Source organism: Microtus pennsylvanicus, chromosome X (assembly GCF_037038515.1).
Source record: "Microtus pennsylvanicus isolate mMicPen1 chromosome X, mMicPen1.hap1, whole genome shotgun sequence".
NCBI classification, from domain to species: domain Eukaryota; kingdom Metazoa; phylum Chordata; class Mammalia; order Rodentia; family Cricetidae; genus Microtus; species Microtus pennsylvanicus.
In genome coordinates, this window is record NC_134601.1 from 115,373,694 (window position 1) to 115,387,251 (window position 13,558).

General features: G+C 44.7%; 1 protein-coding gene across 9 annotated transcripts in view; it reads left to right on the forward strand.

Moving 5' to 3' along the window:
• Positions 1–13,558, forward strand: part of Sh3kbp1 (SH3 domain containing kinase binding protein 1) — a 339,294-nt gene that overhangs the window by 44,364 nt on the left and 281,372 nt on the right. For 8 of the 9 annotated variants that reach the window (XM_075956713.1, XM_075956717.1, XM_075956716.1 and 5 more), the window contains exon 2: positions 6,171–6,328. In XM_075956713.1, coding sequence (XP_075812828.1) covers positions 6,171–6,328 — 158 coding nt within the window. The remainder of the gene's footprint in view (positions 1–6,170; positions 6,329–13,558) is intronic. The other variant, XM_075956715.1, reaches the window with a different exon arrangement.

Here is a 13,558-nt window from a genome sequence, read left to right on the forward strand (position 1 = left end):
AGCGCTGGCCCAGCTCCAGGAACCCCTGCAGCCTAGGCTCAGCTGCTTGTCCTGGACTCCAGTCCAAGAGTTGAGGAATGGTGCTGAGCTGAGAAAGAGGTGGCCCATTAAGAAGCAAAGCAAATAAAGGGAACCAGTGGTCCCTGGTTTATCTTTGGGGTACTGCCATGAACTTTAGGTTTAACTAGAAGAACTGTCTCAGTGGTAAGAGGTCTGCATAATTAAGGAGTCCTGGTTAGCACTGGGCTGAGTGATCAGTGTCTCCGATCTGCTTCTGGGGGTGACCCAAAGAAGCAGTGCACACAGCTCCGCAGAGAAGGCTGCTTTTCAGCCGCTCATAGCTCCTGTTTCATGCTGTAGCCTTGCTACCACACACAGTTGTGCTCATGTGGGGAGGGGGTGTGATCTGTCCAGGGAGGCTTTGCTGTTGCTCCAGTCCAACGTGACAAAGATTCATGACAATGACTCAAAACCTTTAGGTGCCTTGTTTCTGGTAAGCGGAACAGGACATTGTAAAAGGGGGGCAATCAGATCTCTCAGCTATTCTTATCTTCATGTCTTGAGCACGGGGGGGGGGGAGATAAGTTACGTTAGGTGTTGTGGCTTTCTAGATGACACTCCCGAGCGATTAGCAAGTCTGTGTGGATCAGTAAACAGGCGAACCAGAGTAAAGGAGACAAAATGGAGGCAGATGCTAGACTTTCAACCTGATGTTATTTTGCCTCATGAGCCCAAGTGAGTGATCATTACTTTTCAACAGAAGCAGTTTCTAGGTGTCTGTTATAAGGATCAGGAAGATGGCTCAGCGGGTAAACTTGCTCCCAAGCCTGCTGATCTGTGATCCCTGAAATCCACATAGTGGAAGGAGAGAACCAACTCTTGCAAGTTGTCCTCTGACGGTCACATACGCACTGTGGCCTGTACTGCCCCAAATAAGCAAAGAGCTTGTTCGACCTTTGAAAAGGTGCTTTTTAAATATAAATATAGGTATTTTGCTTGTGAGTATGGATGTGGTACCATGTGCATGAAGTACCCACAGAGGCCAGAAGAGGGCATAGGTTCTTGGTAGGGCTGGAGTTATAGCTGGTTGTGAGCTACCATGTGGATGCTGGAGGTCACACTGGGATTCTCTAGAGGACCAGTGAGTGCTCTTCACTGCTGGACCATCTGTCCAGCCCCTTGTTATACTTTCATGGCACATGTAGCCCCTGTAACTGTGCCATTACATTGGAAAGAAAAGTCCTAAACCTTTGAAAGGGAGGAAGAGAGACATAGCTCATGACTTAGGCGTTCTTAACAAAGTCATGCACAGCTTTTTTACCTTAAGAGAAACCTGATCTGTAAAAAAATGATCTCGACAGGAAAGGTAAAGCAGGAAGTGATTATTCATGTCACAAAAGAATTAACCGCAGGTTCTTTTAAATAGCAGACTCCCTTAGCGCTCTGAACAATATGACTCAATTTGCAGAAATGAGATTGGCACTTGACATTTTAGAGGTGTCTTTGTTGGGCAGAAACTATCAATATAGAATGTAAGCTCAGTGGTTGGATTCTCAAGTCTGCATTGAGAGCCTACAGAAACTGAATGCCCCCAGGTGCTCACAGTAGAACAAACTCAGGGTGATTCAAGCCCAGCAAGCATTTAGAACCTCGCCAGGAGAACTCACTGCAGCAGAAGCTGAACTCGGTGGCAGAGCCAGGGAGGCTAGAGAAGCTAGGGATGTGGTTTGGAGGAGGGCCAGGGACCCTCTGAGGCTAGAAAGCAGGGAGGGTACATATAATTTCCTAAGGTTAAAGAGGAGGTTCAATTCTGTTTGATCTGGGAACTATTTCCTCTCAGCTGTGAACTTAGCGCGAGTGCGTTTCCGAGCGAGCAGCTGGGGACTCTGCTGGGAAGAGGACTCGGACACTGCAGTTACACTCTCAGCATCCCCAGACCAGTGCGGCCAGCCTCACCATGCAGAGTGGGCATCCCCTAAGGCAGGCTCTTACGCACATGGAAAGAGAGAGGGAAGAAAAGCCGGGATGCTTTTCTCCCTGACTTGGCATAATATGCCAGGCAGCAGCTGTTCATTTCTTAGTAGCCATCTACTTGAAGCTGACTCTACTTGTTTTCTTTTTAGCTTTGCTTTGCTCAAGTTCAGGTAGAGAGTCGGAAGATATGACTTGTTTAGGAAGGAAGAAGCAAGGCTGTGTTCCACACGTTGGTCCCGCCAGAGTTCCTGAAAGATTACAGGATCGAAGTTAACCAGGAAACAGCTCCCTTTACCTCTTTAGAGCATTTCCTTGTTCTCCCACCCTCTCCTAAAGACACACCTGGACTTGGGTTCTATCAGTTTGCCCTTACCCAACATTTTCATGTTTCCTATCAGAAAATTTGAGAGTTGCCCTTTCCTTGTCTAATGGGGTCTGTTTTGGGGAGCCTGAGTTCATGCCCCATGGTTTTGGTTTCTTGTGAGGCTGAGAGTTGAACTTAGGACCTCAAGCATGCTAGGTGAGCCATGTTCCCAGACCTTGTTTCTTTCTTCATTCTTTCACTTACACATCTTATTTTATGTATATGTGTGTTTGCATACATGTAGGCATGTGCACCATGTGTGCCTAGTGTCCGAAGAATGCGAAACGAGTTTCAGAGGTCTGTGTGCCATCATGTGAGTAAAGGAATTGAGCCAGGGTCCTCTGGAAGAGCAGTGAGTGCTTTTAGCCACTGAGCCATCTCTCCAACTCCCTCGTTTCTTTTCCAAACAACAATATTGTTTGGGTATCTAAAAATTTTGTCAAGGATACATTTTTATGTGATGTGTTACATTGTTAGAACATCAGCATATGCACACACAGGTGACTGTGAGATCATGGATGATACAAGTTTTTCATATCTCCATTATAATGTATGTGGTTCATTGACCAAATTTACATGACAGGTGACTGGATATTGTTGTGTGAGGAGCTCTAATCTTCTATTAGGGACAGCGAGCGTTCGGGAAACAAGCAAAAGAGTTTCGTATGGCCATAGACAATTGGAGGAAAAGCAAGGCTCTTTCCTTCAAGGGTCAAACACTTAGTTTTGAAATGTTATTAATCTCGGAATAGCCCAACATTTATAGCTCTGTCATCGAGGGCATAAGCTCACATTCCAGTTTCCTTGATGCTCACGGAGAGTCGTTTGGTCATTTCCCTGTAAGTTGTGATTGGCCTGAACTGCCGATCATCTCTAAACAGGGCAGTCACAGAGTTCTCTCCAGGAGCTGAAGTGGCAGTTCCACATTTTCCTGTTTCCACGGCCTCGAATTGAATAGTCTACAGCTTCGGCACCATGCAGATCTTACAAGCTACTTAGCCAGTTAGCGAGGGTGATTTTAGTTCAAAGAGGTGAGACTCGTCAGAAGGCATAGGTACCGCAGAGCTGTGGGTGCACCCCCCCCCCCCACTGGAGCTGGTGTGTGCACTAGAAGAGCTTCCTAGCTTGGGTTCCTTGCCCGGCACTCCTTGCTTCTCCTGGCTGTTGAGCTACACTCTGCCGTTAGAGGCCTCTGGCTGTCTGACAAGAGAACAGATGAAGATCCAGGGCCGTTCTGGAAGTGGAACGGTATGGAAGTTGGCACTTTCTCTTTTTAGAATTAATATGAACAGGAATTTGAACTTTGTCCTCCAAGCATCACCTCAGCAGATCCCCGAGGTGGGTGTGTCTCACACTGGGAAACATCCCTGAAAATGAGCCTCGGGTATCTTGGGAAGATGGGCACCAAAGTATTTAACTGAGAAATGAGATAATTTAGGGTCCGGTATGTGAACAAAGGTTACTATAATCTCTGTTTCAATAGATCAATCTCTATTTAAAGTAAGCTTTTGAGAAGAAATTGATATGAGGGTCTCCAAATGTAGCCCAGACTAGATGAACTGTTAGGTCTCTATCCTTAGCCCCAAGTAGCTGGTGCTATATGAATGTGTCACCACACCTTAGCTGAAAGCGGATTTCCATTTTTTTCTTTTCTTTGTGAGACAAGGCCTCACTAAGTTGAGCAGAGTGGCCTTGAACTTGCTTTACAGTCCAAACAGACATTTGGTTTTACAGTCCTCCTACCTCATCCTCCTGAGTAGCTGGTGTGATAGATTTATCTCATTGACCTAGCTATTTTTAAATTGAGTTTTATGATGGCTCATTTTTAACTCCCACCCTGTGTGTGTGTGTGTTTGTGTGGATGATGTATATGTATGCATACATTTGTGTTTGTGAGTTCAGATGTGTGAAGGTCATAGGACACCCTTGGGTGTCCTTCCTCAGTTTCCACCTTGTTTTGAAACAACGCCACTTTTTTGTTGTTATTTGCCGCTGTGAATGCCAGGCTAACTGACTCATGAGCTTCCCGGGATTCTCCTGTTTTTCCCTCCTGCATACTTCCTTGATTGGCTTTATGTGGGTTCTGGGGATTCGAACTCAGCTCTTTGGCCTTGTACAGGAAGCACTTTGCCACTGAGATCATGGCTCATTTGAACTATTAGGGATCAGGGCATGGTACAGAGGAAACTGGAGTGCTCCTGCATGCGTGCTTGTCAGAACCATGAGAAAGCAGGAAGGGAGTCCTTGTATATGCTCTCATAATCCTCTTTTCCGTGGGTAAGTGGTGACAGGAAGTTGCAAAACAACGTCATCCTGAGCAAATTTAGGACATGAGAGCGCAGTAACTGACTGTGGAATGAAATACTGATCTAGGAAAAGGCAGTTCTACTTCGAGTTGCTGGATTAGTTTACTGGCTGGATTAGTTGTCCTCCTGAGTGGTCTGGAGGACAGGCCATTCTGAACCAGAAGTGCAGTGCGAGCTTCACCTCTCATAGAAACGGAAAGCCCTGTGATGCAGACCCATCCCCCTCCTGGCCTTTCTTCCCAGGAAAGTCACCTTAGTGTACTGAATATATTTTGAACCATTTGTACCTTTTCGTTTTCTATTTAAAAAATATTTTTCCAAAACCAAGGTTATCAAGATTTTTCTCTCTTGCTTTCTTAGGTCCCCCAAATGGGAACTCAAAGTCTACAAAAAGAAATGACAGGGAAATGAAAGTGCTAATTGCCCTGATTTGATAAGTGCAGGCTCTGTGCGTGAGTTGTGATATCACATGGTGCCCCATTATTGTGCATGACTATTACACATTAATAAAACCTCACAAACGAGCCCCAAAGAAAAAGGATGCATCTTGGGTGCTCAAATTAATGTTTACAATGCATATTTAGCTTGTTTAGCTTTTCCTGTATTTTATCATAACTCTTAAGGTGCTTGTTTTCCACTTGGAGTTTCAGCTAATTTTAACCATCTCTGTATTCATTCATTCATATGAAGTTGCAAATAGAAAAAAAATGACAAGTTTTGATGTTGGTTTATATTGAGGTACACAAAGAAGACCCCAGAGTCTAAAGGAATCTTGTAACTTTTCTATGAGTAAATTAACCAATCTCTGGTTAACTTGTGCCAAAATGCATTGGTACTTTGTCCACAAAAGAGCTCCTCATCTGTTGCCTCTGCCTGTGCCCAGTGTGATGGATAGTTTCCCTGCCCCTGAAAAGATAGTTAACCTGCTACAACTGCCTCTGAGCTCATTCGTTGGGGCAGCATTGCTTCTGATGTGGGCAGTCTGAAACATTAGTTCAACCAGGGGAGCCCTCTGCTTCATGTGTCTTTACGTCTATATGTTGTCATGAGTGATAGCCATCATTTCTGTAACATGGGAATTATAGTTCATATTTTGCACAACTGATGTCCAAGGACTTTAACACCCCAGGGTTAGTTATCTCTGGTCAGGTGAAGAGAGGCCCAAAGACTCAATGTTTCTTGTTTGTGGTCTTTGGTCTCTGCGCTTGGAGAAGTGATGCCACATACCCTGTGTATTGGGTAAGTGTTGTTAGGCCACTGTCACTGTGTGGTTTCCCTTCTGAAGCCCCTGTTGGCCCTGACACCGAATTGTAGGCCACCCTGCCTGTGTCTGACCACGACCAGTATTTCGTGGTTTCTGTGTTATATGGGCTTCAGGTTAACCAAAATCAGGTTGCCTGTTATTTTAACTATTTCTAAGGGGGAAGTCCCGTTAATCTGACTTTATTGGTCTTGCAGGGATGCTGGAGCTCAGACTTCTACAACAGTTAACCTTAAGTTGCTCTTTTGGTTTCTTTTCCTTCCAGTGGAGGCCATAGTGGAGTTTGATTACCAGGCCCAGCACGACGATGAGCTGACGATCAGCGTGGGTGAGGTCATCACCAACATCAGGAAGGAGGATGGAGGCTGGTGGGAGGGGCAGATCAACGGCAGGAGAGGTTTGTTCCCTGACAACTTTGTAAGAGTGAGTACAAAGCCAAACCCTTTTTCCTGTTTCCTGTGTGGGCTTTGCAGACCAAAAGGCTGTGGGGGATGAGGATAAAGTGCACAGGGCTCTTAGGGCTGTCTGCGGCAGCCTGATCTCCTGGGGGATGTCAAGGAAAGCATGTGTAATTTTGCTCTGTGCATGTAGGATATCATCTGTTTTAAGATGACATTTTAAGACCCAGAATGATCTTTTCCACAACTGGTTTATTACTTTTTAGAAAATACTGAGAAAATATAAAGCCTGTGAAATTGTTTGGTCTAGATATTTGTTTATTTGCTTTAAGAGTTTGAAAGATTATTCCCTTTTCCGTTCCGTGCAAAATGGAATTTGAAACTCAGTTTTGGCCATTTGCATAGGTAGCCTCCAGCTCAAATGCAGAATCTAAATGATGCTCTTTTCTGCTTTCTCCTCATAGATATGCCTTTCTGATAGGAGTTCCATTGCTTTCCTTTATCTCCTTGTGTCTATGAAGCATTGAATAAAACCTGTTTCATAAAGACGATTTTGAAACCTGTGCCCATTGTCAAACTCATTTAGGGCTTAATTCGAAAAATATTTTTCTTTCCTGTTAATAAACGATGTATCTCAACCATTGTAAACAGCAGTGTGGATTTTGGGGTTAAGGAGAGGTTGCGTGGAGGCTGTTCCTCATGGGAAATACTAACCAGGTCTAAAAGACCCAGTAGCATGAGCTTCCTGTCCCATGCTGGAGAAGTGATTGCCCTCAGTAGGAAGAGCTTCAGAATGTAGAATCCCAGGGCCTATAGCTGAATTCCCTGTGGTAGCAGACTGTATTCAGGAGTGTGTCTTGGCCATATAGAACAGGATATTTGAGAAATCTTGGACCCAGAGAATTGTGTGTTCTCCTCAAAGGAGCTTCAAGGGCTGGGTGAGAAGGCTTTATGATTTTGGACCCAGAGAATTGAGTGTCCCCCTCAAAGGGGCTTCAAGGGTGGTGGGAAGGCGTTACAATGGGGTACTGGTGAAAAAGCATATGACAAGCTGTACAATTCCAGTACTTGGGCCTGTACCTCTATCCCGTGGGACTCTAAAATGACTCTAGTTTAGTTTTTCCTCAGGGTCTTTGCCTCCAAATGACCCTGACAGCCTCTCTCTCTCTCTCTCTCTCTCTCTCTCTCTCTCTCTCTCTCTCTCTCTCTCTCTCTCTCTCTCTCTCTCTCTTTTCGTTGCCTTTGGTGTTCAGAAAGCTGGGGGAATGGGACAGAGGTCAACTGGAAATACACTGATAAACATTCCTTTGCTTTCTGTGATAGGAATGTTGAGATCATTCTGGAATCAAGGGGCTTCCTCCCATTCTTAGGGTAGAAAAGCACAACTTCTGGGCTCACGCTGATCGATTCTGTTGATAGGTATATGAGAGGTGATGCTTGTACCTTTCCAGACAAAACTTCCCACTTTGGAAAAGGAGTGATCTTGAAGTTAAGCCAAAGTTGAATGTGTAAGAAGTTTCCCAAGGGAGAGGGCAGCGGTTGGGGTGAAGGTGAAGGGGCAGGAGTAAAGGGTATGGCAAAGAGAGTGAGCCTTGGGAAAGGGAGGAGTGTGAGAAAGAGGTGGGGCAGGGAAAAGAGGAGGAGCATGGGAAGAAAAGACTGCAGTGTGAGCTTCAAGTGTAGAGGGCTAGTTCTGTTCTGAAAGTGTTTAATGTTGGCCTAGTGCCCCGGCACTTCAAATCTCAGATTCATAGAACTGAATTGGAAGGCATGGGCATACCTATAGAATTGGTTTGGAGCTCACTCTTGATGTGCTCCGAGGGTTTATGGAAGGGAGATGGGAAATAGGGCAGCAACTATCCAGAGTCTCTTCTCATTGGCAGTGCTGCTGGCCTCGAGAACAGAAGGTGCTTCCCCTGTGAGAGAGTCCTATGGGCCTTTTGCCAGGGCATCCCTCATTGACTGACTGGTCTTGCTGCCTTGACTTAGACTTGGGGATACTCAACTGCATGTGAGGGGCTCTGGCTCCAGGGTGTGCTAGGGTGAGACAGCAGGGAGGAGGGTCACAGAGGTCTGGGACTATTCCTTAGTCTCCTACCTTTGGGGTGGCCCTGGGCTGCCTGTATCCCTTACCAGAGAAGGGGCTGCTCCCATCTCGTCCTCTCATCTATGCCTTCTGGGGGCTTTGTCCTTAGCCCTTTGGTACTGTTAAGGTTTTTCTATACGTCCCGTTTGAAAAAGATCTGGCTCCAGGTTGACCTGAGCCTGCTGTTTTCTTCTGCAAGCCCACCCCCTCGTCGTCTGCCCTGAGGACTAAATGGCAGGCCCAGTACTGGCAATCACGGACCACAGTGGCAGCCATCCAGCAAGTGTGCCTTCTGTCCTGTTACCATGAGAAGGAACGACCCTCTCCCCTTGTTCTTCCTAATCAGTTGTCTCATAATCTAGGCTTGAGCCCTTGTTCAGAGAGGAGAAAGGAGAAGTCACATTCTTGGGAGGTGCTTGGTCCATCCATGGTGGATAAGTAGACATGTCTAGGGACGGCACTGCTTGTGGCTGTCACAATCTAGGGAAACTTCGATTCTTTCAGATGGCTGAGTCATTTTTTTTAAGTCTTCACCCTTAGGCTTATTATTGAAAACTCAGTAGGTGGATACAACGGAGTTTAACAACAATCAAAGCTCCCACAGCGAATTTTAAAAAGAAAATGTGTTTTTAAGCAATAACAATCATATTGGCATACATCTGCCAGTTTTGAATATTTCATTTAGCTTAAGAATTAATTTGTCTTGGACTGAATTAAGTAATTTTGTGGAGTCCCATCATTTGTTTGTGTGCCTCTGTTGATGCTATCAGAGAGCTGCCTGCAGTGTTTTTTCTCAGCCCATTTATCAAATCCCTAGTGCCCGTTTGAACCCACTCTCCTAAAGGAATGGCATCCAGTGATCACCTTTGCCTCACTGTGTCAGTCTCTCAAGCAAGAATCTCTGCCACCCTCTTGGTGTGGTGTATCCTTACCCATTCCATTATTAAGAACAACCTGTCCTTTGCCAGTTCTCAGTAGTTTTTTAATTTTGTCCCACTTTTATTAATCTGGTTTTATCAATTTACATTAAGTATTTTAGAAGAATCTTTTCAAATCCTTCTTCTCTTTTCCCCCTCTTTCCCCACCTTTTCTTCTTATAATCTCTTTTATTGTTTGAGAATTTCATATAAGATGTGATATTTGGATAAAATCAGCACTCCCGTTCCCTCCTCATCAATTCCTTTCCTAGCTACTTTCTCCTCCAAACTTCATAGTATCTCTCTTCTTTCTCTTTGCCTTTTCAAGACAGAGTTTTACTGTATAGCCTTGGCTGTCCTGGAACTTGCTCTGTAGTTCAGGCTGGCCTCGAACTCACAGAGATCCACCTGCCTCTGGCTCTGCTTTCCAAGTGCTGGCATTAAAGGCATATGCCACCACTGCCCAGCTGTTTTTGAAAATTATGGAATCCATTTACTATTGGCGGCATGATCCTCGGGGCAAAAATCCCTGAAGCAAACCCCCTCTACCTCCCTCAGCAGCCACCACTGGCTAATATGTTAAATAGGGTGGGAGTTAATGAGCCCAACCCCATCCATGCTGATATTCAGATTCCTTTGATCTTGTATATGCAGTCATGGCTGCTTTGAGTTCATGTGTAGAATGGTGTTGTCATGTCTGGCAAATATTGTTTTGCTTCAGATGTCCACTACTGCTGGCTCTTGTAGTCTCTCTGCTCCTCTTCCAGAAGGATCCTTAAGCCTTGGAGGTTGGGAATGTGATAGTAGATGCCCCATTGAGGGCCGAGCACCCTAGCCTCTTACCGGACTCTGCATGTTGATCAGTTCTGGGTTTCTGTATTAATCACCACACACTGACTGCTTTAGAATATGTTTTTCTTTATCTTGTCTCTCTTCAAAAAATTTTAATTCACTTTACAGATAAAATTTACATAGACTAAAATGCATGTCACTAGCATGCATTACGATTTTTGCTTTTACATAAGAATGTACCTCTATAGCCACTCTGTAGCAGTACTATTTCTGCCATCTCTCACCCCACAAAGTTCTCTTGCTTTCTCCTAGACATTCCCCCCACCCCGACCTGCATAGTCAGTTTATTGTGATGAATTAGTGTTCCCATACCTGAACTGCCATGTATATAGGGCTGTAGGAACATTTGCTAGTTTACATGTCTTTTTTATGTCACAAAATTGTTGCCTGTTTCAGCACTTAACTCTTGGCATATAGAATTGCACAGAAATGAATATATCATAACTTGTCAATCCATTTTGTTGTTGTTGTTGCTGTTGATTGATAGCTATTTGGGTTGTTTCATTTGGGGATTTTTGTGACATTCTTGTGTGTATTCTATGGACACAAATACTCATTTCATATGTATATAATGTACTTGTAGGAGTAGAAATGCCACCATGATTTCAATCGGTAGAGTTTTATTTTTTTTCTGTTTAAAGGAAGCCGGGGCAGCTGGAGGTTGGTGGCGCATAGCCTTTAATCCCAGTACTTGGGATACAGAGGCAGGTGAATCTCTGTGAGTTCAAGGCCAGCCTGGTCTACAGAGCGAGTTCCCGAATGACCAGAGAAACCCTGTCTCAAAAAGCAAAACCAAAACAAAGCCAAAAAGAAAGGTGGTGCATTCATGGGGGGGTAGGGAGGGTCATATACTTTGAGCCTCTCGTCTGCAGCATGCAGTGCTCAGTGAACAGACTACTCTGAGTCTTGGTGAGTCTGACTGCTAAGGAGACCTGAAGCGCAGAGCTCAGTCTCTCGGAGCAGATTGGTGGGGCCAGGAACTCCCCAAGACTAATCCTCGTATTATTAAAAATATGCACATAGAGAGCTTGTTTCTAAGCTTTGTTGGACTCATTTAATGAGGAAACCTGTGGAGTAACAAAACTTGATTTACTGAGGATATGAGGAACTGATTAAAAAGTCGGTGGAATATTCAAATAAGATTATAAAGTGAGATTGAAAACTGTCTCATGTGTTGGACAATAAAACCCTGACCTTTGGAGCTATCATTTCTACCAGAGGAGAAAAAAGAGAGCCGTGTGCCATACAGTACTTCCTGTGGGTTCTCCTCTGACTTCTGTAGAGCTGTAAAATGTCCAATTTATACTTCCAGAGAGGCAGATGTCTCTCCTGGGGTCTCCTTTAAGAAAATGCATTAGCATAACACTAAAAGGCCCCATGATCATGACCGTAGGCTTTTTGTTTTGTTTTGTCCTAATTTCCAGGTTTGGGTATTGTTTTCCAGAATTGACCATGAAAGATCATAGTATGGTGTACAATATTAGGAAAAACCAGGGTGAATCGTCATAATCATTTAATTGAGAAATCTATATTCTTTCTGATACCTCAAACTACCACATAAAACAGAGGGCGTCTACTATCACAGGTCTTCCTTTGGATTTAATTAAATCATTTAAGAACCTTACTCTGTACACAACATTGTGCTTTGATCGTGTCTGGCGTATCTTGGTATGGACTCCCAGGTAACATATAGGAAAGCAAAGCAGGCCTGGGGCCCGAGACATTTTGTAATTCACAAGCAGAAAGCAGGAAGCTGCGGTAGGGGTTAAAAGAATATGGTTGTTGATCTTGAAATGCATCTGATACCGTCTGTGAGGAAGTGAGCTGTTTTCTCGGCCTGGCTCTGTGTGTCTTCCATGGAAGTAGCTGTACATGCCGCCTGCTCCGTCGTTTGCAAGCTGAAGTGTGTGTACTTGCAGTTTGCGTCCTATGCCTGCTAAGTATAACAGTTCTCAGCTCGACTGCCCATCCCCTTAGTTCTCCCTCGCCGGGTGTCTGAAATCTGTCACTGGCATATTCGGAGCCTTCTTTTTTGTATTTGTGTAAAGATTGGCCAATATAGTCCCTAAATGCGGCACAAAGCCAACACTCTCCACACTCATGTCACTTGGAGAGAAAGCGCAGGGTTTTGCTGCTGTTCTTGGTTTAGGAAAGGAGCAGGAATGGGCTTCAACAAGTGGCATGAGGTAGACATTCTCACATTGCTCTTTTATACTGAGCACCATTCCTGGATTCCCCTTTAGAAAACTTTTGCTTTTCTTTGCGCATCCAACGTGAAAGGCTAATTTATTCTGTGATTTATGGCAACGGGTGTTTTTAAGATCCCTGTTGCTTTTCAAAAAGTAGCAGGGGATGCTGTCGGTGTGCTTCTTTCTGGGCAGAGCCTCTTCATTCTTTTATTTTCAGCACTGAGGATGGAATCCAGGCAAGCAGTCTACCATTGGACTTAGTAACCAGCCCTACAGATGGCTCTTTTCGCCCCCATTTCATGGTGAAGTGCCTGCTCTTCATGTGCATTCTTTCATGATGTCACGAAGTTGTACCGTCCCTGTGACACAGGTACTGCTTTGATTTAGAAAAAAACTGCTCAGAAAAGGCAACAAGACGTATCGACATTAAGGGACTTACCCACAGCTGCAGGAACTCTAGGGAACAGGGAGAACTCTGGATTCCAGACAGCTGGCTCGAGAACCTGGGCCTCCAATCTGATAGCATTGTCTAGGTGGCTGATGGTATTCCACTCCGCCTCTATACCACTTGCTGCATTATGCTTTCTCCAGATGTCTTCTCCAAAGGAATCAAATCAGATAGCAAACTTTAAAATAAAAAAAGCAGCCTTTGGCCTTCTATAGTGGTGCCTGCTTTCAATCTCAGAACTTAAGAAGTGGAGGCTGGTGAGTCTGTGAGTTCGAGGCCAGCCTGCTCTACACAGTAAGTTCCAGGACAGCCAGGGCTACACAGTGAGACCCTGCCTCTGGGCAAACAAGCAGCAACAGAGACAAGACAGCATTCATCTACTCACAGGCCTGCATTATTTTTCCTATGAATTCCGAAGTAAGGCAATTAGGGGAAACATTCATTTTTATCAATTAGCACACATTTAGGCTTGTCATTTTCAGCACTTAGGATATGCCCTTTCATTAGGAGTGTGACTGTCATTTTCCATCCTTGCGACCCTTTAACAGCAAGCAATTCCTACTCAAATTATCATTTCGCCATTGAACACATAGTTTGTTTTCAGAAAAACTCCTGAGTCCAACAAGTGGACCTGCCGGTGTAACTTTTCTCACGATGGCATCTGCGTAGGGTCTGGAATGATTAAGGACACTTGTGCAATGTGTAAGGTAAATCTCAGGCTTTACTGGTTACAGTACAGGAAGGGGGTGCATCTTGTGAGGAG